This window comes from Notolabrus celidotus, chromosome 5, assembly GCF_009762535.1.
Source record: "Notolabrus celidotus isolate fNotCel1 chromosome 5, fNotCel1.pri, whole genome shotgun sequence".
Taxonomy (NCBI): domain Eukaryota; kingdom Metazoa; phylum Chordata; class Actinopteri; order Labriformes; family Labridae; genus Notolabrus; species Notolabrus celidotus.
The window spans coordinates 13,872,270-13,899,518 of NC_048276.1; the positions used below are offsets into that span (position 1 = coordinate 13,872,270).

The 27,249-nt window shown below is 40.3% G+C and overlaps 3 protein-coding genes across 6 annotated transcripts in view; 1 reads left to right on the forward strand and 2 right to left on the reverse strand.

The window, feature by feature from the left end:
• LOC117813023 (neuronal tyrosine-phosphorylated phosphoinositide-3-kinase adapter 1) overlaps positions 1 to 7,865 on the reverse strand; it is a 43,974-nt gene extending 36,109 nt beyond the window's left edge. The window contains exon 1 of the mRNA XM_034684064.1: positions 7,847 to 7,865. Within this exon, the coding sequence (XP_034539955.1) occupies positions 7,847 to 7,850 (4 nt within the window). The 5' untranslated portion in view covers positions 7,851 to 7,865. The remainder of the gene's footprint in view (positions 1 to 7,846) is intronic.
• mogat3b (monoacylglycerol O-acyltransferase 3b) lies at positions 7,188 to 12,592 on the forward strand. 3 transcript variants are annotated; one of them, XM_034684067.1, is made up of 9 exons: positions 7,189 to 7,424; positions 8,612 to 8,740; positions 9,147 to 9,237; positions 9,410 to 9,517; positions 10,133 to 10,203; positions 11,072 to 11,276; positions 11,533 to 11,707; positions 11,836 to 12,020; positions 12,102 to 12,592. In XM_034684067.1, the coding sequence occupies exons 3-9, from the start codon at positions 9,156 to 9,158 to the stop codon at positions 12,254 to 12,256; spliced, it is 981 nt and encodes a 326-aa protein (XP_034539958.1). In that variant the 5' UTR covers positions 7,189 to 7,424; positions 8,612 to 8,740; positions 9,147 to 9,155; the 3' UTR covers positions 12,257 to 12,592. The 3 variants fall into 3 exon arrangements, with proteins under 3 accessions (XP_034539957.1, XP_034539958.1, XP_034539959.1); XM_034684068.1 differs by lacking the exon at positions 7,189 to 7,424 and adding an exon at positions 8,091 to 8,110; XM_034684066.1 differs by lacking the exon at positions 8,612 to 8,740 and having other exon boundaries at positions 7,188 to 7,424.
• Positions 12,593 to 13,791: 1,199 nt separating this feature from the next.
• Positions 13,792 to 26,324, reverse strand: srrt (serrate RNA effector molecule homolog (Arabidopsis)). Of its 2 annotated transcripts, none has more exons than XM_034684077.1 (20): positions 26,210 to 26,324; positions 24,576 to 24,694; positions 24,259 to 24,387; positions 24,033 to 24,179; positions 23,621 to 23,809; positions 21,877 to 22,046; positions 20,109 to 20,317; positions 19,917 to 20,027; positions 19,673 to 19,835; positions 19,437 to 19,585; positions 19,282 to 19,343; positions 18,315 to 18,393; positions 16,998 to 17,189; positions 16,721 to 16,891; positions 16,421 to 16,574; positions 15,967 to 16,160; positions 15,640 to 15,790; positions 15,458 to 15,550; positions 14,175 to 14,361; positions 13,792 to 14,035 (listed from the first exon to the last, which is right to left on the reverse strand). In XM_034684077.1, the coding sequence occupies exons 1-20, from the start codon at positions 26,276 to 26,278 to the stop codon at positions 13,960 to 13,962; spliced, it is 2,814 nt and encodes a 937-aa protein (XP_034539968.1). In that variant the 5' UTR covers positions 26,279 to 26,324; the 3' UTR covers positions 13,792 to 13,959. The 2 variants fall into 2 exon arrangements, with proteins under 2 accessions (XP_034539968.1, XP_034539970.1); XM_034684079.1 differs by having other exon boundaries at positions 14,164 to 14,361.
• Between the last annotated feature and the right edge of the window lie 925 nt (positions 26,325 to 27,249).

Consider the following 27,249-nt stretch of genomic DNA (forward strand, 5'->3'; position numbering starts at 1 on the left):
GGGGAAATGAACAAAGATGAGTTGCCTCAAGGAAATCATTACCACACATCATTACTCTTGACTACACACTGCAATAAAGACTGCATGCTGTACGATGCTTACAAACCAGAAAGAAAGCACTGAAAGGGAGCGTTTACTTTGAATTTTGGATGGTTAATTTGGCCGTATCCGTCCCAGATATCCTCTGGTCAGACGAGGGACACGCTTCTATGACCTTTCAAAGTGGGGAGCACCCAGCCAGACAATCTGCAAAGGGAGCTCCCAAAATGAAGCACAAACAAGTCGTGGTCATTTGTAGAGCAGGAAAAAAAACTCTAGATGGATGTCTGTACATTTCAATTTAGCTGCTCGTGCACCACATAACAGAATAGAAATCTACGGGAAAGGAAATGATAACCATTTCCATAAGGGTGCTGGGTAATCTGCATGCCTTTGTGATATATGCCGAGTGTGAGAGACAACAGACAAACTGCACTGGGATTCAGTTCTGTTTACTCGACCATCGATGAGTGAAGAGCCAGAAGGGACAGAAGACAAAGTGGGTCGACATCTAACAATGTCCGAGGCAGGATTTGTACCCGGGACATGGCTGGTAAATGGCATGCCCTTTAATCAAGGAGCCACCAGAGAGGACCTTTACACCTTCAGACTATTTATATCTGAACTCTGTGACTGACTCAAGTGCATGGAAGTGAACTTGATCCACAAGAGAAAAAAGCTTCACTATAAAAAATTGAGGGTAAGAAGGGACATGAGATTGATTTGAAGTTGAAGCAGCTGATTCGATGAAGTCATTCAATATTCATCATGACATTCATTAGGAATCTACTCATATGCAGAAAACATTTAATACCAAACAAGCTGCAGATATTAAAATCAATTTGACCGACATTAGTGTCTGACTGTTAAAGATTAAAGGGCCAGTCAGTGAAAACAACCTCATGATGTCATCTCTGGCTTTTAGTGGAGCTGTGTTTACTCTGACAAAAAAAAGCCTGATGACATCAGTACGATGTCATCAGGCTTATTCAGGGGGTTATTCAAGCGTGATCTTGGAATGTACAAAACAGTTTCACAGATCAGTGGGTTTGAGTTTAAAACTATGGAAGAGTCTATCATAGAGGTGCATTGTGGGAAATGTAGGCTATAGCCATACAGGTGACTAAAGTAAGGACATCTCTGTCTCTGTATGTATCATAGACTGTATAAATAATGGACGTAGTATCCGTGACATCATCCATCTGTTCCTGAGCCCTGTTTTGAAGCATATCGACGACGGCGGCCATATTGGAAATACAGAACTCAACCAGGCAGAGTGTGACGTATAGAGGCGGAGTTTGATCCTGTCCAGGAGTCAAGTCAGTCATGTCCTTATTTGGGCAAAAACTTGTAATCTTAATATCTTCTGAACCGTCGCGTTAGAAAAAAATTCACCCACCGTACAGTGTGTGTCGATAGAGAAATTAGCTACGTATACCCAAGCCGTTTTTTGAACCAGGCTGAAAACATGTTTATTAATGCTGCAAAGATCGTCTTTTTTGAATTGGTGTGTATGTGGTTTCCCGTGTTTCTGCAGCCAGCCTCAAGCGGATTCTTGACGAATTGCACTTCCGCATGGGCTTCATAGGTTGAGACCGGAGGTTGCCGCTTGGTATGTATTCATCTCCTAAATAGGGATATGCGCATTTAGTAGACACTAGGGTTACTAGTCAGTTCAAAACATTTGAAACGTTTTCACCATTGCAGGCCTGAATAGCTGGTCATATGTTTGTCCAAGCTGTTGCGCAGCCACCCGCAACTAGCTGGGACTGAAGTTCCGTTTAACGCTCTAATACCTGGATGTTAAGAAGTAAAGATGACAGATGGCATCCCTTAGCTTAGCACCACTGCAGTGTCTTGATCTAGAAAATGGAGATACAGTAAGCATGCTGTGTCTCTTAAAACTGGAATATAACCAGTTGGCCAAAGCAATGTGAAGACAGCACAGGCAGGTAGACCGAAAAACGATCTGACATCACTCACCTCTAGCCTCTGAGATCCTGTGTTTAGCAGTGTTAAATTAACTGTGTTCAGTTTTGACTGTTTTCTAATTGTTTTTGCACCTTTGGACGAGTCGCTTCGTCAGAATTTAAATTTCTGTTCAAATGGAAAAATATGTCGCTTCTGAACATCCCTACTTCTGCAGGTCTCCAACTGTTGTGTGTGTTATAAAGTCCCTCTAAAAAATAATATAGTAAGACCTAAGTAAAACAAAAAGTGCCACTCCTAAAACAAGCCTGCTGGTGCATAAAAAAAAAAAGAAAACAATATCATACCATCATATGAATGCAATCGAAAGATGATAGTTAACTTCCAAATGTGTCATCGAGTCTCATCTTGCCTGTTTATTATCAAAAGTGACTTCTTGAAACATTCATTTGGTGTGACCAAAAGTCAAAGGCTCAAAGTGGTACGGCTGAAAACTATATTAACAACAAGGAGCAGGGATACTTGTGTGTGAGAGGAAGACTCATAACATTGTGCAGATTGTTTTCAGTTCTCCTGCTTGGAAAACTGCTAAGAACTCTATGATTATCAATAAAGGTGCAGGTACCTCTTCTGTCAGTCACAAAAAAATCAAAAGCAAATGAATCCTTCCTGCTTCAGGACTAAGTCACTTTTACTAACACTTTGTTTACACTACTCAGCATGTAAGGAGAACAAGAAGAAGTGGAGCAGAGTGAAGAGAGAGAACTTGTTCTGCCTCTGAGCTAAAAACAGTCATCTTTTCTGCTAAGAGAATCATTTCTCAGTCCAAATCACCTGAAATACCTCCACAGTGATGATAACAGGCTAGATGAAAACTTTATATCCACAAAGCCGGAAGCGGAAGCTTATAAATCCTTAATTTTTCCACATGATGGCAGCCACACACATCGCTCTCATGCAGCAGTACAAACAGTCTCCCTCCACCATTTCTGAAGCTGTCTCTCTCTCTCTGTGACAGAGCTGCACCTGCTCTCCCATTAAACAAACAACAAACACTAAAACAAGCTACACATATCTACAATGCTATTGATTCTGACATACCTGCATGGCTGGCCAGTAGTATCCATTTTTATTACTTTTCTAAACCGATCGACCTGCTGCTGCTCAACGTCAGGAGGAACAACCTGTTTGGATACTCCAGGAGGTCCACAGACAAAAGAACTGCTCACCCAGACAGGGGGATCCACTGGACTAGAGATGGGCTTCAAATGTCAGCATCTGCCATGTCTGTCACACATCCATCAGTCCCTGCACTACATGGCTCTGTGTAGGCCTTCCCTTACCCTCGCAAGGTCCAGTATGATTGTGCATTCGATCTGAATGTCTCATCCTTTTTGGAATCAAAGCATCTGAATCACCCACTTCCTGGAGAAAAGCTCAGTCAGAATCCTTTCTTTCACTGAAAACACTCGTCACTTTTAAGTCTTTCCATTAATCCATCACAACCAGCAGCAAGACCAACTTTTAATACCTCTTAACGAGACTCTGTGGTCCATGTTCATGTGTATAACACACTGACTGAAATGTTACAATTCAACATACCCCATGCATTTCCTCACTACACAACACAAAGCGGCTGCACACAGAGCTGCTATTTCCTCACTTTTAATCACATTTCTGGACTGAATTTGGGATCACCAGGTGAGCAGGGAGAGTTGACAACAGCTTCTGTGAGCGCCAGTTTTCCTCTGCATTCGAGACACACTGCACAGTATGTGCAGCTCACAGCACTGCACTCGATGACCCCAAATTCGCAGCTGCTCTCACCCAGCCCTGCTCATCTCTGTACCTGTACCAACATAAACCAAACAGCACGAGACATACCGTATAGCCTGTTTATTTGCATGTGTTAGCCTATTAGAGCCTGTGTATGGTTTGACTTTAGTTATATGCAGCTCCAAGGTCAAGCCAGACTGAATGGTTATTAGGTTCATTTTTCATTTTGGCTACATATCAGACAGATGGTGGAGTAAGATGCCTGTGCACCATCCCTAAAGACGAATCATCATAATATTTACATTGAATGTGCTTAATATTCAGTGTGATGTGCAGCTTTGTGCTATCTTAAAGCCACCTATAGTGTTTTTGTTTTGTAGCAGATTGCCAAATAACTGACATGACTTTCCTTTTTCAAATGAAATGTCTCGTCAGGACAGATTTAACATTTCCTGTCAAGTAAGGCAGCCTTTCCTGATTCTTCCAAGAAATATTGGAAGACACATTTAAGCCAGTCAAGTACCAGCAAACCTTTTCATTTTAGCAGCCTGATAACTGCTGTTTATCGGTGTTTCTTTCAGCTTGAGGCGGTGTGGTAAAAGAAGAACTCTCTCAGGGTGTGTGATGCACGTTTTAGTGGCTGTCACGCCCGGATAAAGAGGGGGGGAATAATGTTCACTAACCTCATATTCGCGTTTAATTTACAACCTCTCGACCCCTTCGGATGAAGGTGTCATAAAGGATGTGAGGTGGTTATGCTGCGGCGGCGTATCTCGTATCATGTGGGTGTTTTTCCTCTTTAAAAAAAAACAGACATCTGATGAACCGGCTCCCCTCATCCAGACGCCTGCCTCTCCCGCACCTCAAAGAAGCGCCAACACACCCTCACCTGGCTACGCACAAATACACACTCACACTCACACACCACTGGTGTATTCACCGCCCATTAACACACACAGTCACACATGCATATAGCTCAGGCATTATCACCCCTGCTTTGCTCTCCTCCTTTTTCATCCGTAAACATGCAGATGTTTTCCAGCACGGCCTTGCAGAATAAGCCTCCTCCTCCTTCCGCTGACACTACTGCTGCTGCTGTGCTGGTGTAGGTATTTGATTAACACCACCGTGCATGCCCCAACACCAGCAGTCAGCTGATGGAGGGATGTTTTTTGGTGAAATATTCATCAGCTCTTGTCACGACTAAAACTTGAACACGGGCTGGGGGGGTTACGTTGCGCGGCGGTCATCACATATCTTTACATCTATCTAGATGGTGTTTCGGGCTCAAAAACAGGCCTTATATTCACCGTCATGGACTGTGAGGCTTCAAGGTTGAAATATATCGCTCGTGGACACACGGTGGCTCACTGTCAACCTTGTATTTGTTGAAATTTACGCGTAAAAATGCCATCAGGCCCGAGGTTTCCTCCGCAGTACAGCATCATATTTTCCACTGCTAATTAGGCAGACAGCGCATTTGGGATATGACAGCAGCTTATAAAGACTATGTGATGTAAGCAGCCGATGCAGGGATTTATGGAGCAAAGCATGATATTAATGAAGGTGTATTCCTACCTTTGTAAGCGGGTAGCCTATGGCTGGCGCAGACTATGCCGATATCCAGAAGCCCAGGCTCGTAAAAATCAGACAACAACAACACCACGCCGGTTGTTGATGACACAGCTGTCTTGGTAGACGGGAGGGAAAGAAAAAAACGCTTTCCCAGATGTGTCAATTGACGTGGAGATGAAAAATCAGTAATTCAGACGCATATCACCGGAATGACGCCTTTTTTTGACGTGAAAGGTCTTCCATTTTTATGATAAACAGTGCACTGTACCTACTATCGAGGCAGCAGCTCGGTGTAGCCTGACCGGTGTGAGATCTGATTGAAACCCATGATGCAATTCAATGCGACGTTACAAAATGTACCTCGGTAAAACGCCATCCTTTCTATTTTAGTGGGTTTCCATTAAGCATCCTGCATGCGACCTCCGCGACACATCCACGCTCAGCGCGAGAGGGGGAAAAAAACACGCCAAAACAAAAATGCGCAGATATGAACGCGCGGTGCTGGTTCACGCGCTGGGCATCCTCGCTGTGTGTATTTGCATCCACCACATTAATATTCACGCAGGATTTCCTGAGATCAAACCAGTGGCTGTTTTTAGAAGAAGAATAAATAGGAAAGCAACTGATTTCTGGTCCAGCTGCGAGGAGAAGCTGTTATATCTTCCTCTGGCTGTTATGAGCAGAGCGAAATGAAATGTCCCTCCACGGCTCATATTTAGGAGCAGCTCACTCATTAAATGTCCGCGTGGGTTCCTGATAAAGTGGCGGGAGTTTTTATTTACCTTTGATAAACCTAGACCCCATTTATCTATCAAGAGTAAGCCTATACCCACAGAAACAAAACGCCAATGGCCACATATGGAATATCATATGTGGCTCAGATACTCACTGCACTGTTACTTGTATTTTTTGTCATTACTGGTTTTGATTTTTTGATTTAATGTCTTCATTTTGAACATGTAGAAGTAAAACAGAAAAAACAACATACAAGTAGAAAAGAAGAAATAGTTAGACAAAAGAAACAAAATCAATCAGTTCCATTAGCAAGCTGAGAAACATTTTACTTTACATGTGTGAAAAGGAGTAGGAAGAAGTTAAAACTTATCTAATCCTACCCCTTTATTCACTATTATCTGGCATTATACTAGTGCACTCCCACAAGTCAAATCTTCATATTTACACCGACAATCAAAAGTAAAACCCTTGTTAATGTCAACACTTCCTCCTTGTACCTCATGAGAATCCTTTCTTTATACCTCTTCTTGAACTGGCTTATGTTCTGACATTGCTCTAGCTCCATGTTGAGACTGTTCCACAGTTTTACACCACAGATTGAAATACATAAACTTCTCCTTGTAGTCCGAACACTCACCACCTTTAATCTTAACTTCCCTCTTAAATGAACTGTTGTTATTATTGTTAATTTAATTTTTAATTATATTGCTCTCTTACCACTCTACGTTCCCTCTCTCTTTCTCTGTTTGTGTGTTTTTATTTCTTTTTCTCTTTGTTTTCCTCTTTTTTTTGTTGTAAAGCACTTTGGATCAACTGTGTTGTGTGTAAAGTGCTATATAAATAAAGTTGATTTGATTTAGGAGCGTCCCAGTGATGTAACAAGGGATAAAATACTATTAAACATAAACGAGCATGGAGTATAAAGCCATAAGTACCACAGAGGTAAAGTAGGGCAAGCCCTCATGGGTTCTCATGACAACATGGGCAAAAAATGGTAAGTACAGGGGAAGGCAACATCATATTAAAAATGTATTTTCAAAGTAAAATCCAAGTATGCCTAGGCTTTAACTGAGGTGGGTTTCTTTTTGTGGGTGTAAGGTGTCACATGACCAGCTAGCCAACACATGGTGTGTGTGGAGCAGACACGCCCACTAAAGCCTACAGGAGATGTATAGGTGAGGGCAGCTGAGAGTGCAACGTCGACTTTTAACAACAGAAGAAAAGACTGGGAGTGAGAGCTCTCTGCTGAGAAACACACATACACCTCTAAACGTGTAGTATCTGTATCAGAGCAATCTTTGGACTGTGGATCTGTTGCAGCAATGTGCAGAGGTCAAAGTATGACTGTGAGAGGTCATCTCAGCCATCAGGTAAGACATTTGGTAAAAGTTCAATCCAAATGTTCCATTGATTGATTCGACTTTCTTTCAAACCGTAGTGAGGGTAGCTTGAGGGAGCTGGTTTGTCTTGCAAAGGAAATGTGGTTGGACCTGTAAATCCACAGCAGAGAGCAGCAACCAAGAAATGTGTTGTGTATAACTCAAAAATGTGCATATTATGTTACCATTAATTCAGGATGTTCATAGTGAGCAGAAAAAATGTGTGTGTAGGGTATAAATAGCAACAGTCCAGACTTGGATCCTGCTTTACTTATAAACTCTTTCTGTTTATAAGTATTGAACCTGACACAAGGCTTTGACTGCTCCTGTCTGTCATTTGGGGCAAAATACTGAAGTGCCTCTGTGTCCATGTTTCAGCTGCACAGGTGTTTTCATTTAGGTTGCTTAATTACCCATCCTCTCAGTTGTATGTTGGCGTGCATCAAAAGCCCTTGGTTGACATCTCCCTCACTGAGCTGTTCGTTATGTTGCACCTGGTTGGCAGAGTTTGGTCACATCACAACCTCAGCTTATTTCACCTACAGATCTAATCAGCCAGTTATTAGAAACACCTGTGCATGTGTGCAGGACTTATGGTGGACACATGCATCACTAAAAGCTACAAATCACATGGCTGTATGGAATATTGATAAAGGCTCCGTTTTAAGAATGTCTCAGTAAGCACACAACATCATTAATAACATGCTGTTGATACCATAAGTCTTTCCCTGGTTCAGGTTGCAAAATCTCTGGACTTTTAGAGTGATGCGTGTATTGTGAAACATTTACAGGAAGTGTTAAACTTTAACAAACAGTAACTTAACAAAGTGAAAGTACATAAATTTGATTAAATACGATCAAATAAAATTGATCTAAATATACCAGACTGAGGGAAGCAGTGAGTCACTTTCTTCTGGCGAATCTACAGTGTATATGTCATCACAGCTAAAGCATAACGAAAGAGGAACAGTTAGGTTGAGATCTACCAGCTGAACAAAATGGCACGTAACCATGTTGGCCATTAGAGTGACCAAGAGCTGAAGAGACACACCACACACAACTCTGATCTGATCATTGAATATCCTCTCGAGGACACTACACAGATCGTATCTATGAATTATCTAACCATAAACCTCTGTCATGTTTTATCTCTGACATTGCTTGCTTGTGTGTCAAAGTATCGGGGGAGTGGATTTGTTATCAGCAGCTTTACATGATCTGGTCAAAGTGCATCCTGCATGTCGGGCTTTTCCTCAGCTGGTCAATCTGCATCCATTCAAATAACTTTGGAATAAACTCTTAACAAGGTAAAGTGATCAAAAGGGATCTTAAAAGCTGTTTCATAGTTTGATTGCTCATGACTTTTAGCCTAAGGTGTTCTGCTGTCGTACAAGCTTGACTCTGTTTTCTTTGTGAGTAAAATGAAAATACCATACTGCCTCAGTTTGCCTGTGAGCTTGTTCATGAGTAAGTCACTTCACTAGGCTGCATGCTTTGCAAGTTTTTAAGTCCATGACTTCCCCAAAGGAAGATCACAAGCTGAAGTGCTGATTACTGATTCAATCTGATCCGTCACAAAGGCGTTCATCATCATTTTTTAAAAATAAACAAACTGTTGTCTTCTCTGCTTCCATTCTAACTATGACCTTTCATGAACTAAAAGCACAGTTTTAAATGTACTTGATTGCTGTATATTGATGGTATGGCCTCCAGGTTGCAGGGATGACCAAAGAAAAAACTCAGTGGAAGGAGTTTTTAGAGGTAATCGGTGTTCTGCAATGGGTGCTGTCTTTCCTATTCCTAGGTAAGATCCATCTGAAAATACTCCTTTATATAAAGTTATACTAGAAAGTGTGTCAAATTATGTTTGCCGTTGTAACAACATCATGTATAATACTTTATGAACTGATGTTAAACATGTCTTGTAACCCTAAACATGGACTTTGGCATCGTCTGACCTGGCACAATTTCTCCAGGGGTGTCTTGCAGCATCTTGATGGTGTCCCTGATGTTTACCTCACTGTGGCCTCTCTCCACTCTGTACTTCATTTGGCTGGTGATTGACTGGCAAACCCCTGAAAGAGGTAAATGACATCCTTTTAAGTATGCATTATAAAAGAATGATATACATTATTTCTAAACTAATTGCAAGTATGATGTGTAGTTTCCCCCTACTGAATGAGTGATGAAGAAATAACCATAGCATTAGCATGCAATTAGAATAATATGTAATTAGTATACATGAAAAATCAGCTTTGTGCATGTGTTCTCTGGATAAGTGATGAAACAGTCACAACATTCAGTACATGCAAAGTGTCACCCACAGTTCAACATTCTAATAAAGACAGGAACATTCATTTTACTTTGCAACAAATACGATCATAGTTAATTTGTTGTGGAGCTGATTCACTGGCGGAAAGGCTGTTCATCTTTCAGCCATCTGAAGTCCCTGTCTGTATTCTATATTGCATGTTGGTTACCACTGGTAAATACTGACTAAAGTCTGACTTTATTTTGTCACTTATCTACGGTGAACACACTACACACACGCGCACACAGACACTACACACACACGCAGTCAAAGGTGGATTTTTATGTATGATGGCAAAAACAGAATCCCTCGCCAATCTGTGTAAGGTAGATGCTGTGTACAGACTGTATGCACTGTAGTTCTGTACAGTTTCTCATGTCTTCATCAGGGGGCATGAAGACACAATTCGTGAGAAGGTGGAAAGTTTGGGAACACATGAGAGATTACTTTCCAATCAAGGTAAGCTCAGCTTCACATCTGGTTTTGTTTTTTTTTAAACTGAAGTAGAGCCAATAAATTACAGGAGGGCCATACACCCATCCTAACAACATATAATCTTATTTTACACACGTACACAAAGCATTAGCACAACATTTAAAACTTCAAGGTTAATGAAAACAGAATTATTGAAATTTCACGTCTTTTTTTAAAACAAATTTGAAAATCCAGGAACTTGTCACTGAGGGATTTACAGAGTTTTTAATTCATTTGAAAGATAAATTCTTTATAAGAAGCATTAAATCATGGGGGCCTCCAGTTAGCACACTCAGATCAGTTCTTCCAATCGAATGCTAAGACTAAATATTTACTATATCATACCTCATTGACCTCCTCCATAAAAAAATACTCAACCGTAGTCTCAGGTCCTCCTCTTCCATCCGACTCACCCTCCCACCTGCTCGCTTGACCACCATGGGGTCGAGAGCCTTCAGCCACTCGGCCCCCCGCCTACGGAACTCTCTCCCCCTGGACGTACAAAATTCCACCTCTCCCACCACCTTCAAATCCCGCCTCAAAACTCACCTTTTCCACCAAGCATACTCACTCTAATCTGTCTCTTGGGACTGGAATGACTTCCCCTCCCCCTTTCATTTTTCTAGTATTGTATTCTTTATTCTAATGTATGTATTTATTTACTGTTGAGTGTTGCTTTTATTACTGCTATGTTGTAAGGTGACCTTGGGTGTCCAGAAAGGCGCCTATAAATAAAATGAATTATTATTATTAAATATACCATAACCTTATTCTACATAAAAGTGTTAATGTTTATCAGCAGAGACTAACGTTGGTGACTGAACCCTCTTCTCTCTGTGTTGCTGTTGCTCAGTTGGTGAAAACAGCTGAGCTGAATCCAAACAAGAACTACATCTTGGGGTGTCATCCACACGGTATCATGAGTGCTGGAGCCTTTTCCTGCTTCAGCACAGAGAGCTGCGGCTTCACCGAGCTGTTTCCTGGAGTGAAGGCCACCCTGGCAATTCTAGCAGGACTCTTCAGGTTACCTCTCTTCAGGGAGTATATCATGTGTGCAGGTATTTATAACAACTTTAAGACTGACAACAAGATATGACAACTCAACCTTTAGGAAGTATATGTAAATGACTGTTAGAGCAAAAATGTAGTTGGTGATTTAGTGGAATGTGAAGTGATGAGCTGGTTGGAAGTATGAAGTATCTTTTTTATGATGGAGTAAGATTTTGAATGTTTAAATATTAAAGACATCCCGTTTAATTTCTTGCAAACCAAATCCTGCATTAGTAGACTTACTCATTACTGTCTTACTTTCAGGTTTGTGTCCAGTCAGCAAGCCCAGCCTTGCCCACCTCCTCTCGCAGAGTGGCAAAGGAAATGCAGTGGTGATTGTTATAGGGGGTGCTGCTGAGTCTCTGGCATCCTCTCCTGGAATCAACACAGTGGTCATGAAGCAGAGAAAGGGATTTGTCAGAGTGGCCCTGGAGTTTGGGTGAGTACACTCCTTAAAACAAAGAGAAAATATTGCTTATCAGTGGTTGTCATTGTACCCACATGGGGCAAAGAGCCTCTCACACATATACACACTCAGACACATTAATCTGTGTTGATGCTCCACAGGGCTGATCTAGTGCCGGTTTTCTCCTTCGGGGAAAACGAGCTCTTTCGGCAGGTGATTTTCTCAGATGGCAGTCTGGGTCGGAGGTTACAGGATTTGTTTAAAAAGATTATGGGTTTCGCCCCGTGTCTGTTTGTTGGCGAGCGCATGGCGATCATACCCTACAAGAGTCCAGTCACCACTGTCGGTGAGCGTTTCATTATTCTGTGAACAAACACTACTCACTGGTCTGGACCAATTTCATTCTAACACTTTGCTCCTTTTATAGTGGGAAGTCCAATCTCAGTGCCAAAGCGTGTCACGCCTACTGACGAGGAGGTCAACCACTATCATAAACTCTACATGGAGGCTCTGTCCAAGTTATTCCATGAACATAAAGTCAGCTGTGGACTTTCTGAGAGTCACAAGCTCCAGATCATTTAGAGTGAAACAAACTGTTTACCTGTTTTTACATGTTGCTTTTTCTGTGAACTGATGTGGTGAACTTGAGCTTATACAATGCTTAATCCTGTTGGGTGTAGGATGGGGGGGGTTTCTTCATATTGTAAGACCAGTCTGTTTTTGAAAATATCTAACATGAATATGTGCCTTTAATTATCAAACTGTGACAACTTTGATGCTATGCCATGTTTGTCTTAACTTTTGTAATTGAGACAACTTCATTATTTGCGCATTTCATATACGCAATATTGAGGAACAATAATAGGAAACATGAAACAAATAAATTATTGTCTATGTCAAAAAGTGTTTGTCTGCTTGCTAGAATTATTCCTGCTGGTGTATTTTTATGGCTTTTGTAGAAAATATATTAAAGCATGTGCAGCTCTGCTTTTCACCTTTAGTACCAGGACCAACCTCTGGATTAAAACTTTGATGTATCACTACTATTTGGAGTATTTGAACATGCTGGGATTGCTAAATCTTTGTAAAAAAGAAAAATGCAGAAATTTTCTTGCAGTGCTGCACAGCTTCTGCAGTTTTCTACTCAGACATATAGTTAAATAATCTAGCCACTAGAGGGCGACAACTCAACACATCTATTTTAAGTCCTACACCTTAATCCAGCCCAGTGGTTCCCAAACTCTTTCTGCAGGTAGATGAAAATATTTTCTACATAGTCTGTCAAATTACTCTGCTACAATACTATTTTTAATGTTACCACGCAGGTAAAGAACTGCATTGGTGATGAGGGGGGTAAATCTCTGTCATGTGTGCACTCAAACCAAAGTGTGCGTGTTGAAACCGAAACATGTTCAAACCACTGATGACTGTAAAATTCCACATCATTGCAGAATGTGACACAAATGACTATTTAAACCAGTACATAACCCACTCCTACCTGGCTGTTCACATATATCAGTTTGTGTTAAATGCTGTTCAGCAGCATAGGAGCACACTGTCTGATTTAGTTGTCGTACCACTATGCTTTTTAATTACTTTAGGTCATTGCTGGACATGTGCATTATTGTAACTGCTCTTCTTTTTCCTTTTTCTTCATATGTGGTTGCTCCTATTTTGTTTTGTTCTTGTAGTGTCTTTTAAGTCCTTATGGGCTGCACACCTTTTCGGTGCATGACACAATGAATAATAAATAAACTAATCTAAACTAAACACATGGTTAGTCTAGTTAGCATTGCAGAACTGGATGTATTGTTTTTACTTAGCCGTGTCATCCCCACAGTTTTAGAAGCATTGGTATAGTCTCAAGCACGGGCTTTGAGAACACAAAGTCAACTGACAAAATATTTTTTCTGAATGTACTAAGTATTTCAAACTTTGAGTCCATTTCAAGCTGTGTTTAGTGCAAACCTTTACAAGAATATCTGAGCATGTGATGAATTCCCCCAGTTCTAGTCCTGTTCCAGTCTTCCAGGTTGATTTTTTTTTTAGTAGTATTTTCAGCTGCTCTGATCTGCAATCGTCACACAATGTCGATTCACTCTACAACCATGAAACAATTTAGTTAGATCACAACTTTATTGAGGAACCAGTTTACATCAGAAGTTTTGTTCTAGTTTCACATTAATTACATCAAATATTAAAGAAAAGAAATACTCTAGTCACTACAACAAAAAAAAAAAGCACAACACAACACCGGTCAAGAGTGAAGTCTGGGAGCGAACTTTTTAAAAGAAGTCCATGTCATCTGGTGCATCCAGGTCACGATACTCAATGATGTTGCGTGGGTCTCCTCGTGACATTCTTAGATGGTTAAAGGCACCAGAAGGAAAAAGAAAACCCAGGAAGAGAAGAGTGAAAATGATCATAAAAAGAGAGGTCCAAAATTCTTTAAGAGCAGAAAATAAAGAGAAATTAAGGATTAAACGTACAGTGGTCTCACCTGATGTTGCGTGGCTTTCCCAGGTAGCCACCTTGTCCGCGGAAGTTGTCATAATTGCCTCTTCCTCCTCCCCCTCCTCCTCCACCACCTCCACCTCCACCACCACCACCACCACCACCACCTCCTCCTCCTCCTCCTCCTCCTCCTCCTCCTCCCCCGTATTGGTTAGGAGGGTAAGGGGGACCACCTGTTGAAGAAGTGACTAAAAATCAATATACTCTGATTACAGCTGAAAAAAAAAAAATGAATGAAAACTCTTGACGTACAAAACAAGTGACAGAGAAGCTCTCAACATTTGCACCTTTATTTTTAAACACAGCTTTCTATGTAGAGCTGATGCATGTTCCTCCATCAGTTAGGCTACATTCACACTGTAAGGCTTAATGCTCAATTCAGATTTTTTTGCTCAGATCTGATTTTTTGTTTGCCTGTTCACATTACCATTTATAATGTGACCTGTATCCGATTCCAGTGTGAACTGTTTGTGGCTTCGAACTGCCCCGCATGCACAAAAACAGTAACAATGACGTCACATGCAGCTGTTTCACAAACGTAAACATGGAGGAAGTCAGCATTTTCACCTTTGTTACAAAGTTTTTGTTCAGTGGGAGCCAGAGAATGAATGACCAGGTTTGGAGGAGGTCAAGTATTAAGTATAAGAGAGCCAAGTTGCTTGTTTCGTTTTTTTGCGGAGCTGTGGCTGCAAATACGATTAAAAGGTCTATGTGGATGCGGACACGGAGTCAGGAGTGGTGGGTCTGCGACGTTAATAGTTTCACAGAGACAGAGTTTATTCAAAACTTCCAGATATCGTGGGCAACTTTCAATTACATCTGTCAGCGGCTCTCCCCAAGACTCCTTCGGCAGGACTCTCAATTGACTTGCTCCATCGTGGCTATCCTCCATTTTTGCAAGGCTACTGCCGCTCAGAATTGTGACGTGCGTCGCTATAAAGTGACATGAAAGTATCAAATGCGCATCAAATCCATGGCTGTTCACACTTAGGTCGCATTGAAAAAATCAGATCTGTATCTGATTCAGGACCACATATGGAAGTGGTCTAAATCGGATTTGAAAAAATCTGATTCGGGTCAGATTTGAGTGTTCACACTGCCTCTAAAAAGACTGACCTGGTCATTGACCCCAAAAAAATCTGATTTGGGCCACTTTTGCCTGCAGTCTTGTATGGCATGTTAATGTCTACAACCAAAATAAAAGTGTACACATGACAATGGAATGTATTAAACTGATACCACGTAGTAGAGGAAAGTAAGAAAACACACCTCCGTAACCCATCAGAGGAGGGCGAGGCTGACCGAAGCCCATTGGACCCTGAGGCCCTTGAGGAGGAAACGGCATGCTGGGAGAAAGCAAACCTGTAGGACCAGAGAATAGAAGTTCACTTTATAAAGAAATAAAGATTCTTTCAATTTCTGCTTTCACTGGAGAGAATGTAGATCTGAACCTGGGCCTGGATGAGGAGGAAGTTTCATCTCTGGTAGCGACGGTCTCTTTGCGTCCATCAGAAAATTGTTAAAAAACGCCACTTCCTTTTTCACTTCTTCAATTTTGTCCCCATGTTTGTTCAGGATGTGCTTGCGTACAAACTCTGGACCCTTAAAAATAACGGGACATTGAAAGGAAACATGAGAATTAACAAATTATGATAACATCACAGCAACTGTAAGAAGACAAAAAAACACCAATGAAAGCAATAAAAGGTAGTGTAAGTATTCTCTTTCCTTTGGGCACCAGATAGTTATGGACTAATGCATACTTCTCACACACTCACTTTGAATTTCTTCCCACTAAGCGGGCAGAGCCATTTGTCCTTTCCCAGCTCCTGAGTGTTTGCAGACACAAACTTCTCCACCTCCTCTTCAGGATCCTTGCGGCCCATCTTCGACGCCTCATCCTCAGACAGGATTTCTTTCAGACCAAACAAAGGACTCAGCTTCTCCTCCACCATCTTCTGCCATTGTTGCACTGTTTGGAGATGACCAGGAAGGTATGGCAGGCGTAAAAAAGATTGTACGTATGATGTAGTTAGCTTTTTATGCACTCAACATTGGCATCAAGGCAGAGGAGTGTCAGGATGAAAATGTGTCCCCCCCACTTGTTCCACACATCTTTTAGGTAAACATCTCTGCACCAAAGCTACTGCTGTAAGAAATCCTTGTTTACTTCCACTCATCCTGACACACGCCTTTCTGTCACAGGCACAGAGACGGCAAACACACACTGACCTTCTCCATGTGCGATGCGGTTGGGAGGGATGGGTCCCCGTACATGGATCATACCACAGCGATTCGGCATTTCATCTTCACTGGGGTATTCGCAGGTGTTGTAGTAGTCAATTGAATGCACAATACGCAGGTACAAGAGCAGACGATCCAAAACCTAAGGATGGAGATATTGAGAAACGTAAAGACAAAGTATCTCAGGGACACCAAATAATAACATCAAATGTGACATATGGATTTATTTGATAAGGAATTGTGAAGCATGGAAATGTGTATTAATAATCAGGAGTGAAAAAGTGAAACCTTAGCGAGTTTCTCGTCCCTCTCCACGGTGGTCTCGGTAGGGTTTCCCTCCTTGGCGCCCTCCTCAGGGTCCATCCCACTTCCGGAGCCCAGCAGCTCCTCCTCCTCAGCACTCACCTCCTCTATCAGGTAATCTGTGATGTTCTTCAGGATGGGGTTCTGAGCTGGTAACTAAGGAAACCACAAACAAGGCATAGATGAAAAACTCCCAGTAAGATAATTAAAAACACTCGCTTGTGAATTTAACAAAACACCACAGAACAAATCAGCTGTGTACCTCAGCGCTCTGCCCCTCCTCTCGGAACTTGTTGCTCCAGAGGTCTCCTTTCTCATCAAGGGCGTGGATGAGCTTGGCAGCCAGCTTGATGTCGTTGCGGAGCACCTGCTTGTGCTGGGTGATGCCATTAACATTACGCACCCTCCGGGCCAGGTCCCTGTTCACCCCTGGTGCCAGTTCACAGTCTCTCAGCTGTGAAGGGTAGAGAGTAAAACACGCTTTAATGGCCTCTACTGCTATTTAGCAGATCATACAAGTAATAAAGACAGGTGCAATAACCATCCAAGACTCCCCAGAGTCCAACATGTTTAGATAAGCTTTGAAGCATTTCTTTTAAACACAAGCTTTCAATGCAGCTCGGACTCCCTTATTACAACGACCATTGATTTCATGATGATAAAAATCAAATGAAAAGAGGGAAAATACCGTTAACAACATGGTGTTGTGCATTTTAATGTGAATGGTTACAAAAATACAACAGTTAAAAAACACTTCATGACCCTTTTGAAAGCTTTTATTAATTAAACACATAATGTGTGTTTGTGCTGCGTTTGTATATTTTCTATCTATTGTTATTTCATCATATTATTGCTGTTCTTTTCTTATTTATTCAGAGTGTAAGTGGCCAGCAATACCCATTAAATGCAGTTAAAATCAAATGTTAAATGTTCTGGGTCGAAAGCTGGTACCCCAGAACTGCTCTGGAATTTAAATGTACGGCGGCATCTTCGCGCAGCCAGCTGATCAGAGGATCACAGCTGATCAGCAGCTGAGCAGCAGCCATGATTGGTGCGAGTGGCGTGTGTGCAGTCGGGAGGCTTCGTAGTGGTCCGTGGTCAAAATGGTTCTCCAAGCTTATGAATGTTTTGAACCCTTGGTAGGTGAAGCGAGGTATGTCTGGTTTAAATGGAAGTTAGTCTATTTTTGTATGGGAAACGTTATTGTGTGGGTGATATTATGAATTGAAATGTTCTTTGTTTTTTTGCTTTTAGTTTCACGGTGCGTACTGAAGGAAAATAAATATATTGCACCAGTTGAGCTCTACGTCTCATCATTTGCCAAGGGCTGTAACACAGAGCAATATATGATGTCACTGTAGAAGCAGGTACTCAATTACAGGAATTTCTTTTGACTTTCTTGAAATCTAAAAAAGGAACATCCTACTCGTGTGACAGTGTAGACTGCCTTGTGGTTTCTGTTTATCTCATGTTGTTTGTTTGTTTTCTTTTAAGTTTATCCAATCCTAGCCTACATGTGTTGCATATATGGATCCGCAAAAAAAACTGAAGTGTCAAAAGCCAAGACCAACACACTTACCCTGATATTCTGAAGGTTCCAGCACACCTCCTTGATATTGACACTGCGGTCAAATGTCACCCAGCAACGTCTGAAAAACCTGCAAGAGCAAGGTATGAAGAGAGTATAAATAATTCATTTAAAAAATATGAAATAAAACAGTTTTCCTTGTTTAATTTGTCAAAAATTATCATCTTGTACAGAACTTTAGCAACAAAGCTTTTTTCACTTACATAAATAAATATATGTGTAATAAAAGGGAACCTATTTATCAATGAGTGCTCCATAATTTTGACGAGATATCTACCAATGTGAGGCTAGGTCAGAAGGCACTTGCCTAACATCAAAATTCTGAAATGATTGTCTTATTTGGGGACAATTAAGAAATGTGATGCTCTTAAACAGATGTGATATAACATAGCTCCTCTGAACACACCAGGACTTGAATGTAGAACTTAAAGACAAAAACAAGCTCTCACAATTTAAAACTCCTAGAACTCTGTTGAACTCCAAGACTCTTGTTACTCAAGGGTAAAATTCCAGAGTTCACACCAACATTTCAGCTATCTGTCATAGGGGTAAGTTTACAACCAGTAATATATCACATTCCTGCATGTTTGACCTGTCACGTAAATTTTCAACCTACCAGAAAATTGTTGTTTACTTCTTTCTCTGGGGCCTCAAACACTTACAGTCATCCTTTGAGCTAAAAGCTGCTTATCCCTCGCAGTATGATAAAAAGGCCGTTTTGTTTGCAATGTTGATCGCAAAGAAATTATTGAGAGTATGGAAGACGGACTCTGCACCTATGTAAAACTTGTGGTTGGAAGAAATAGCAAACACGCTACACCTGGAGTCTGGACTTTTCATCATATACCTCCTGTTTAAGCATATCGTTTTTTAATTTGTCTCCTTTCACAGAGGCGTTACTTTGTATCAGTCTGAGCGTCGCTGTGATATAAATGAAAGTTTGGTTTTCTTAACCTACCTGCGCTCTGGATGGGGGTCAGATAAGCAAACACGCAAAAAGCCAGGGTATCGCCGACAGAGCTGAGAAGGAAATGAGACATTTTATTTCAACAGCTTTCAATAAATCTGTCAGTGATTCTAAATCTCCTAAACGATCAACTCTGCTCAACTCACAGCAATGATCTCAGCCTTGGAAATGGAGGGAGCAATGCTCCTCATGAACAGAGAGCAGGTCCTGTGGAGAGGCCGCGGTCTGGGGGAGTCGTCTTTGGCCTTCTTTTCTTCTTTCTTGTCCTCTTCTGCGTTCTCCTTTAGTTTCTCCTCTGCACAGTTAGGTTTGGGAGAGCGAGTGAGTGGAGGAAAAAAAGGCTTTCTGAGAATAATTACAGAGAGATTATAAATGCCCTTACCTTCACCCTCTTCTTCCTCCTCTTCATCCTTTTCTTCCACCTCTTCCTTCTTCACAGGTTTATCAGAGCAGTTAGAGTTTGAGTCTGAATCAGAGTCAGAGTCACTCTCGGAGGCGCTGCCTTCGTCGTCACTGTCTCCACTGCGCTTCCTCTTTCTTCTTGCCTAATGATGAACGCAAAAACAACAATAAGAGCTTGTTGGTACACTTCTGCCTCTTGTTACAAAAAAAATTCCCTGACTCACTTTCTTTGGTTCAGGCATTTCGTCTTTGGCAGTTTCTTTCTCTGCCTCCTCTTTCACATCCTCCCCTTCTGCTGCAGCAGCTCTCTCTGTGCTGGCAGAGTCACTCTCCTCCTGTGGATAAAATTACTGTCATCAGCAGAGCACAAAGAAATCTGGACCACTGATCTCTGACTGACGGAGAAGAAATCATACTTTCTCATTCTTGTCTTTCTCTACTGAAGGTTTGCGATCACTGTCCTGGGTTTTTGGGTCGTCTCTCTTGGGAGGTTCAGCGCCCCCTGAGACGGATGCCGACTTCTCCCTCTCCCTCTCTCTCTCCCTCTCCCTCTCCTCCTCCTCTTCGGATGGCAAGTCCAGGATGCGAAGATCGTGATCTGTCCCCCCCTCCATCTTAATCACAGCTGAAGGTGATCAAGATAAAATCTGGTTTTACACTCGACACAGATGACAGTGTCTTTTATGGGGCGCCGTTTGTAAAGTTATGCACACTGAAAAAAACAGCAACGTTTCTCCACATTGAGCTCCAAAACGTCATAACAATGTAGAGTGAATTTTTAAGTCCCTTTTTTAAATCACATTTAGAGGAATATTTGTGATCTTCATATTTAATTTTGTTGTGAATAGTATATTAAGTTAAAATCATTGTTAAATCCAAATGTTAAATATAAATATAAATATTAAATATAAATATAAATGCTAAATTTAAATGTTAAAAATAAATCTAAATGTTCAACGTTAAATCTAAATGTTAAATCTAAATGTTAAATCTAAATATTAAATCTAAATGTTAAATGTTGCTCCGCGATCCTAAATATTTAGGTGATATGCAAATTCACACTGCCGCCTAGCGGAAATACCAAAATAAAAACATCATAAAGCGATGCAGACATCCAAATCATAGTCTGTCAGTACTGACTACTACGGGTTATAGCCGGACCACTCGCCGTAAAAATGCTGGATAGGCAGTTTTGGAGGCCACAAAAGGGGTTTAAACGCTCAGAGACTTCTAGATCCAGTCTACGGACAAGCTAAGTTGCTATTGCCAAGTCTGTATTGCTTTATCTATTTCAAATTTAGTCACTTTTATTCTACTTTATTTATGTACTTATTTATTTATTCTAAGTCTAGCATCTTAAGTTATTTTAATGGCTTAATATTTCAGTCTTTTATTATCTTAGAAATGTATTTTACTTTGGTGATTTTAATTTCCTGTTTTGAGTTTTAACATCTTATTTTACCTCCAGTGTTTCCTCATTAAGATATTATGAGAGTGTTTCCTCAGTTTGTTTAGAAACTTCTTTTTTATTTTATTTATTTATTTTATTTTTATTGTTCTTATTACTATTGTTGCATATATTGTGTTCTTAACACCTTAGGATTGTGGGGTGGGTTTGGGGTCAGGGCTGGGATCTTTTTCTTAATTTATTCTATTTTAAGTTGTTTTTATGTACAACACTTTGTGTTACAATATCATTGTATGAAAAGTGCTTTATAAAGTCTGATTGATTGATTGATTGATTTATGATGCTTTTATTTTGGTATTTCCGCTAGGCAGCAGTGGGAATCATAATATTCATATTTAACATTTATATTTAACATTTATATTTAACATTTAATATTTAATATTTAACGTTTAAATTTAACGTTGAACATTTAGATTTAGATTTAGCATTTGTATTTTAAAAATGATTTTAACTAAATATACTTTTCACAACAAAATTAAATATGAAGAAGATCACAAATATTCCTCTAAATGTGATAAAAAGTGACTTTTAAAAATGAACTACATTTTTAACAAGTTTTGGAGCTAAATGAGGAGAAATGCTGTTGTTATTTTCGGTGTGCACAACTTTACAAACGGCGCCCAAAAGTATTTTCTTGGATACCAAACAGTATTCATTACATAACTCTTAAGAATCAAAACTCCACTTATCACGACCATTCTTCTTTTTTTTTTTACCTGCATCCAGAACCTTGATGATGGCCGGGGTCTGCTCAATGTCCAGGGAGACACTATCAAACCAGCTGTTCTCCATCAGGAACGTGAAGACATTAAGGCGGTTGTGCAGGGAGCCCTGAGCCTCTGCCTTCAGTCTGCTGGCCTCATCTGGGTGATACTTGGACCTGAACCTGTGTCCGGAGTCCATTTAACGTGGGGAGGGAATGAAGGGGGGTTGGGATGAACGGGATGAAAAAGTTAGACAACAGATACTTATTATACGTCAATGTTGCAAGTGTGGTGTCAAAATGGCACTGAGAAATATGATGTATACGAACATTATAATTTCTCTATACAATTAACAATTATAACCCAGGTGGTTTAGTTTGGAAAAGTTAAAAAATACCAAATTGAGTGAATTAATCAAAGTAGTTGAACAGACTGCTGTGTTGTAGATCATGAGTGCAGTGTTTTATTTGACCTATTTGTTGTGTTTGGTCTTTTAGTGTATGCGATGTCTGACTCTTGTGGCTAATTATTGCACATTAATGTAATGTGAGAAATTAACTCCCCAAAAATCAGAGAAAAACACAACAGAAAGATTCTGAAACTAAGCATTCACATTCAAGATTTCACATCAAAAATGTTGATCATTGAGTGGGCTACAGTTACCTTTCGTTCTGCCAGTTTATTAACAAATAAATACAGAGAGGGGGGGGTCTCTTCTGTGAAAATGCGCTCCACTTCACCCCAATGGTGTCTGTACACACACAAATTCGGGTTTTTGGATTCGATTTGATCCAAATAAAAAGGAAAATTGTGTAGAAAAAGCATAAAAGAAGAAAAAAAAAACTCCACGCGCAGAGGTTTACTTCACTGTCTATCTAAAATCCCTGGTACTGTGTGTCTAAGAGCAACTGCATTGTGCGCAGTGCATGCCCTTGCTGTCTAAAACCGATTCTTGCTGATGCGCTCCACTTTTTTTCTCCTTGTAGTAGTGGGAATGAAGGGGGGAATTGGTTATATCAAGCAAAACAACATTGCATGATACCTGTGGAGTAAGTGCAATAAGCATTAACAGGCATTAAACAAATTTGCATTTTGCAGAGGGTAAAAAACTGCAAACAAGGGAGAGAAAATCAACCCAAACAAATCAAAGCCTTGTGCAATTACAAAATTACTCTATCAGAATTTAGTCTTTTGTTGCCAATTCACAGCACAAAATGTAGTACGGTTTCTTTTGAGTCACTTCATGTCAGGATGTGGTTTGATCAACACCGATGGACCAAAGTTGAAGAAAACGGTAATACATGCTTTGACTTGGGTTGATTTTCCTACTTAAGAAAATATAAGTACTGTAACAAAAAGTCATGAGGAAATCATGAGAGTGGGCCTGGTCCCAGTACATTGTGCTACTGCCTTCAGGTCATCTAAAACCTCTAAGATCTATCATACAGTTTAATAATTCAATACAAGAAAATGTGTTATTGTCTTTTTTAATGTCAAGCTAACCTTTCCCCCCTCTGGACACCCTCCATGGGACCAGGCCCAAACTATTAGACTGGTATTTGAAAAAGCAATTCTATCCTAAGAAAATATAATCATGATGCATTTAAGCCAAAAAATAGGAACTACGCAAATTTGGAGACTACGATCAATAGATTAAAATTCTGCTAAATGAAAATATAGACTAATGAGCAACTATATTACTAAGTACAAATATTCATGAATGGTCTGTGGGTAGGTAAAGCAACTGAGTTCGTACCACTCCTCATCTTTATGAGCCAAAAAGAAGTCCTGCATCTGCTGTCGGCGGAAGTCAATCTTGTACTCATTGTAGCGTTTGACTGCCTCAGTCTCGTCCACGGAGTCATCCAGGGAAATAAGGAACTCCTTAAAGCTCTTCATTATCGGAGGGGGAGGGCCTAAATCCATGTCATGGATGTTTCCCAGCCTGGAGGACAAGTGAGAAAACATTTTTAAGTTCTATGCATTCAATGTGTGATAAACAAACAGAGGACAAACTGATTAATTGTACCTGTGATTGTTTATTTTCTTTAATTTAAGTTTCATTGGTTACATTTATGTTTCTTAAACATAAAAGTAAAAAATGTATCATTAAAGAAACGCTTAGAATTGACAACTCACACCCTCTCCACTCTGATGTCACCTCTTACCTTGCCTGAATGGGGATACCATGATGAGGCTGCATGAGGTGCATGTCAGGATGGCCCCAGTGCTGTGGAGGACCATAGCTTGGCCCTCCTCCACCACCGTAACCCAAGTCGTACCCCCCACGGTAAGGGTCTCCCCCGTGGTCATCCCTGCGAGGGACAGATAAAGAATTTAAAGCAACAGTGTACACAAACTGCACTGGTGTGTTAGTGGAACTGATCATCTCACCAGTCTCTTCTCATGCGTTTTTGTTGCGGACTCATGTCATGCCGGGGTGGGGTGAATCTCTCTCTGCGACCTCTGTCATAATCTCGATACTCTCCTCTGCTACGACGTTCTCTACCTCGGTCCCACTCCCTGAAATTTGAGAGAACAGTAATGAATAAATGGCGAACTAAGCTTCATCAAAGTCTCTAAATTCAGAATTGTATTGAGCTATCATTTAGTTCACTATACAGGTTTGTTGGGGATCAGGTAGCTGCAATGGTTTAGTTGAATCCTGCTTCTGAGAGGGTTCTCTTCAGCAGCTTCCTTTTCTTTCTCACCTGTCATTCCAGTCATCCCTGCGTCTGTCCTCTCTCTCTCTCGAACGGTCGTAGTCACTTCTCTCCCGTCTGAACTTGTCCCTCCTCCTGCGATCATACTCATCATCACTGTCCCCCATCTGCATGATCAGAGAAAAGCAAATATAAGTCAAGCAGACCTGCCAACACTCCCAATTTCTCCCTATTTCACGTTGATGTCAATCAAATGAGTGACCCTCAACTTCTTTTTCAAGAAGTCCTCTACCCTTGTATTCAAACCCCAAAAAATGTCCACTCTCCTCTCCCTGTAGATGGTTTGATTCAGAGGACGATGCATGAGATTGTTTCTGACAGCAGGTGAACACAGAGACACAGGTACTAAAGACAGGCAGATCTGTGACACCGGTAGCTGAAGTGTTCATTAGATGAATTGTTAGGAGTTCAACAAACTTCTGCACTGTTTAAAGATTTGATCCATCCCTCATTAAAGTGGGTTAACCCTGTTCTTGCTAGCTAACTTAAGTAACTAAGTGTGTAAGTATCACATTATCACAGGTGAAGTTATTAAACACTAAACTCTACCTGATAACCTCAAGTGGAGATGCAGAGGAAATCTCTTCCTTCTTTACATAAAGAGCAGAAAGCAGCAGAGGCTGAAGATGCAGAGGTTACTGTAGGTCAGATAACATTTAGCTGTAGGTAATAAATAATATGATTTAAAGGACCTAGATAAATGACTTTAAAAAGCACATGGATATGTAGAGTCATGTTCCCATTATAATATTAAAATGGTATTAACATCAAAATATGGTGTCAACACAATAAACCACTCTACCTGGAATATATGTGTGTGTTACTCCTCGCTGCAGTGGCTCACTCTACTCTCACTCTTCAACATGTTTATGAATTTTGTCATATTTATAAGACATGGAATTTTTAAATGTTTTATGTTTTCATTGCAATATTTTACTGCAAACCTTGAAATTAAGATACATTTAAAGTATTTGACTTACATATCCGTTTATTAAATGTGTTAATCTGCAGTTTAGGGTCATATATTGATGGGGTTTTATAGGCTGATTTTACCATACTCCAGTAAATCTCCCTTTTTATCACAGTCCAATGTTGGCAGGTATGAACAAGATATGGTAGGATTTAAGATCACCTGGTTTTGAGCACAGTCAGGTCATTTGGCTTTGCAAAAACAACATATTAGATTTCTGGCACCTTTATCCACACTACAAGAAAAGTGAAAGAATGCAGCTACAGCAGGATTAAGCAAGTACGACATTAGAACACTGAAGGCGTGAGGACGACCCTGCTAACAGAGCGGATGGCCTGACAAAAAGTAGCCGGTTAAGCAGAGTATTTCATTAAAACGACGATTAAAAATGATAATAGCTGTTTCGATTTAGATAATAGACGCTTATCAATATCAGCTGATTATAGCAGCACCATTTCGTGTAGTAAAAACATTGTAGGTTGTTTAAGAGTTTGCTACTTTCTAGCTAACTATGCTATCATGCTTAAGCTAACCAACACTTCAACGTGTCTGTTCGTCTTCAGAGACTCTGCTCTTATTCGACACGGAGGAAGACAACTCTCCTTTTATTCATAACAATGTGTGGAAAAAGTATGAGCTTGTAAACATGTACCTTTGATTTTTTAGCCTTTATGTTCTCCTCGCCGTCTTCCGCTGCCCGCTCTTCTTCTTGATGTTTCATTGTGACGCAGGCAAACAACAGAACGGCTCGCTGCTGCCACCAAGTGGTGAGAAGTGACGGTGCTGTTCTTATTTCTCCATCCAGTGTGATGGTCAAATTTCAAACATGGAGACAGATAATGATAAACAATAATAATAACAATAATAATATTGTTAGTATTATTGTTGTAATATTTTTTATTTTTGCGATTAATATCATTATAACTATTATTATTATTATTTAAATTATTACTATTATTATTATTATTATTATTATTTTATTTATTAATTATTAATTATTAATTATTAATTATTAATTATTAATTACTATTATTATTATTATTATTATTATTATTATTATTATTATTATTATTATTATTATTATTAGGGTTTTCAACACACAAACCATTATTTTTTGCAAAGTTAAGGTAAAATGTACGGCTACAAAAGATCCTAGCCGGCTCTTCATTGGGAACCGAGTCAAAAGAGCCGTCTCTCTGAAAAGAGCCGAACTTCCCATCACTAATGGTGATGTGTCATGATCAAAAGCTGCGGCTTTGAGAGCCGATGCTTTATAGTGAATCAGAAGAGATGGCTCCCATTTTTTTTCCTTTCGCTGCTTAGCTCTCTCAGTTTTCAGCCCCAGCTCTGCTCACAGCAGAACTTTGTTTTGATTGGTCAGCATGCCGGCCATGCGGCCAATCACACGTGAGGATATAGGATACAGGTAATGAAGGGGAGGCTGTGTATCATGGCTTCATCTGTTCCTTCATGAGAGATTCTTCTCGAAGACAGGGCAAATACCATACACTGCATAAAATATCAGATTTTTCTCAATGCCAACCTGCACTGAGGACATTGATAATGTTTACTTGAGTTTGGTTTTGGTTCTGTTTGCTTGAGTTTGGTTTTGGTTCTGTTTGCTTGAGTTTGGTTTTGGTTCTGTTTGCTTGAGTTTGGTTCTGGTTCTGTTTGCTTGAGTTTGGTTCTGGT

Coding starts and splice junctions, on each gene's coding strand:
- mogat3b (XM_034684066.1), top strand. CDS start 7,377: ATGTGCAGAGGTCAAAGTATGACTGTGAGAGGTCATCTCAGCCATCAG. Junction 11,277..11,532: donor GGAGTATATCATGTGTGCAG/GTATTTATAACA, acceptor TCTTACTTTCAG/GTTTGTGTCCAGTCAGCAAG. Junction 11,708..11,835: donor AGAGTGGCCCTGGAGTTTGG/GTGAGTACACTC, acceptor GATGCTCCACAG/GGCTGATCTAGTGCCGGTTT.
- srrt (XM_034684077.1), bottom strand. CDS start 26,278: ATGAAACATCAAGAAGAAGAGCGGGCAGCGGAAGACGGCGAGGAGAAC. Junction 24,695..26,209: donor TAAAGGCTAAAAAATCAAAG/GTACATGTTTAC, acceptor CTGATCATGCAG/ATGGGGGACAGTGATGATGA. Junction 24,388..24,575: donor AGGGATGACTGGAATGACAG/GTGAGAAAGAAA, acceptor CTCAAATTTCAG/GGAGTGGGACCGAGGTAGAG.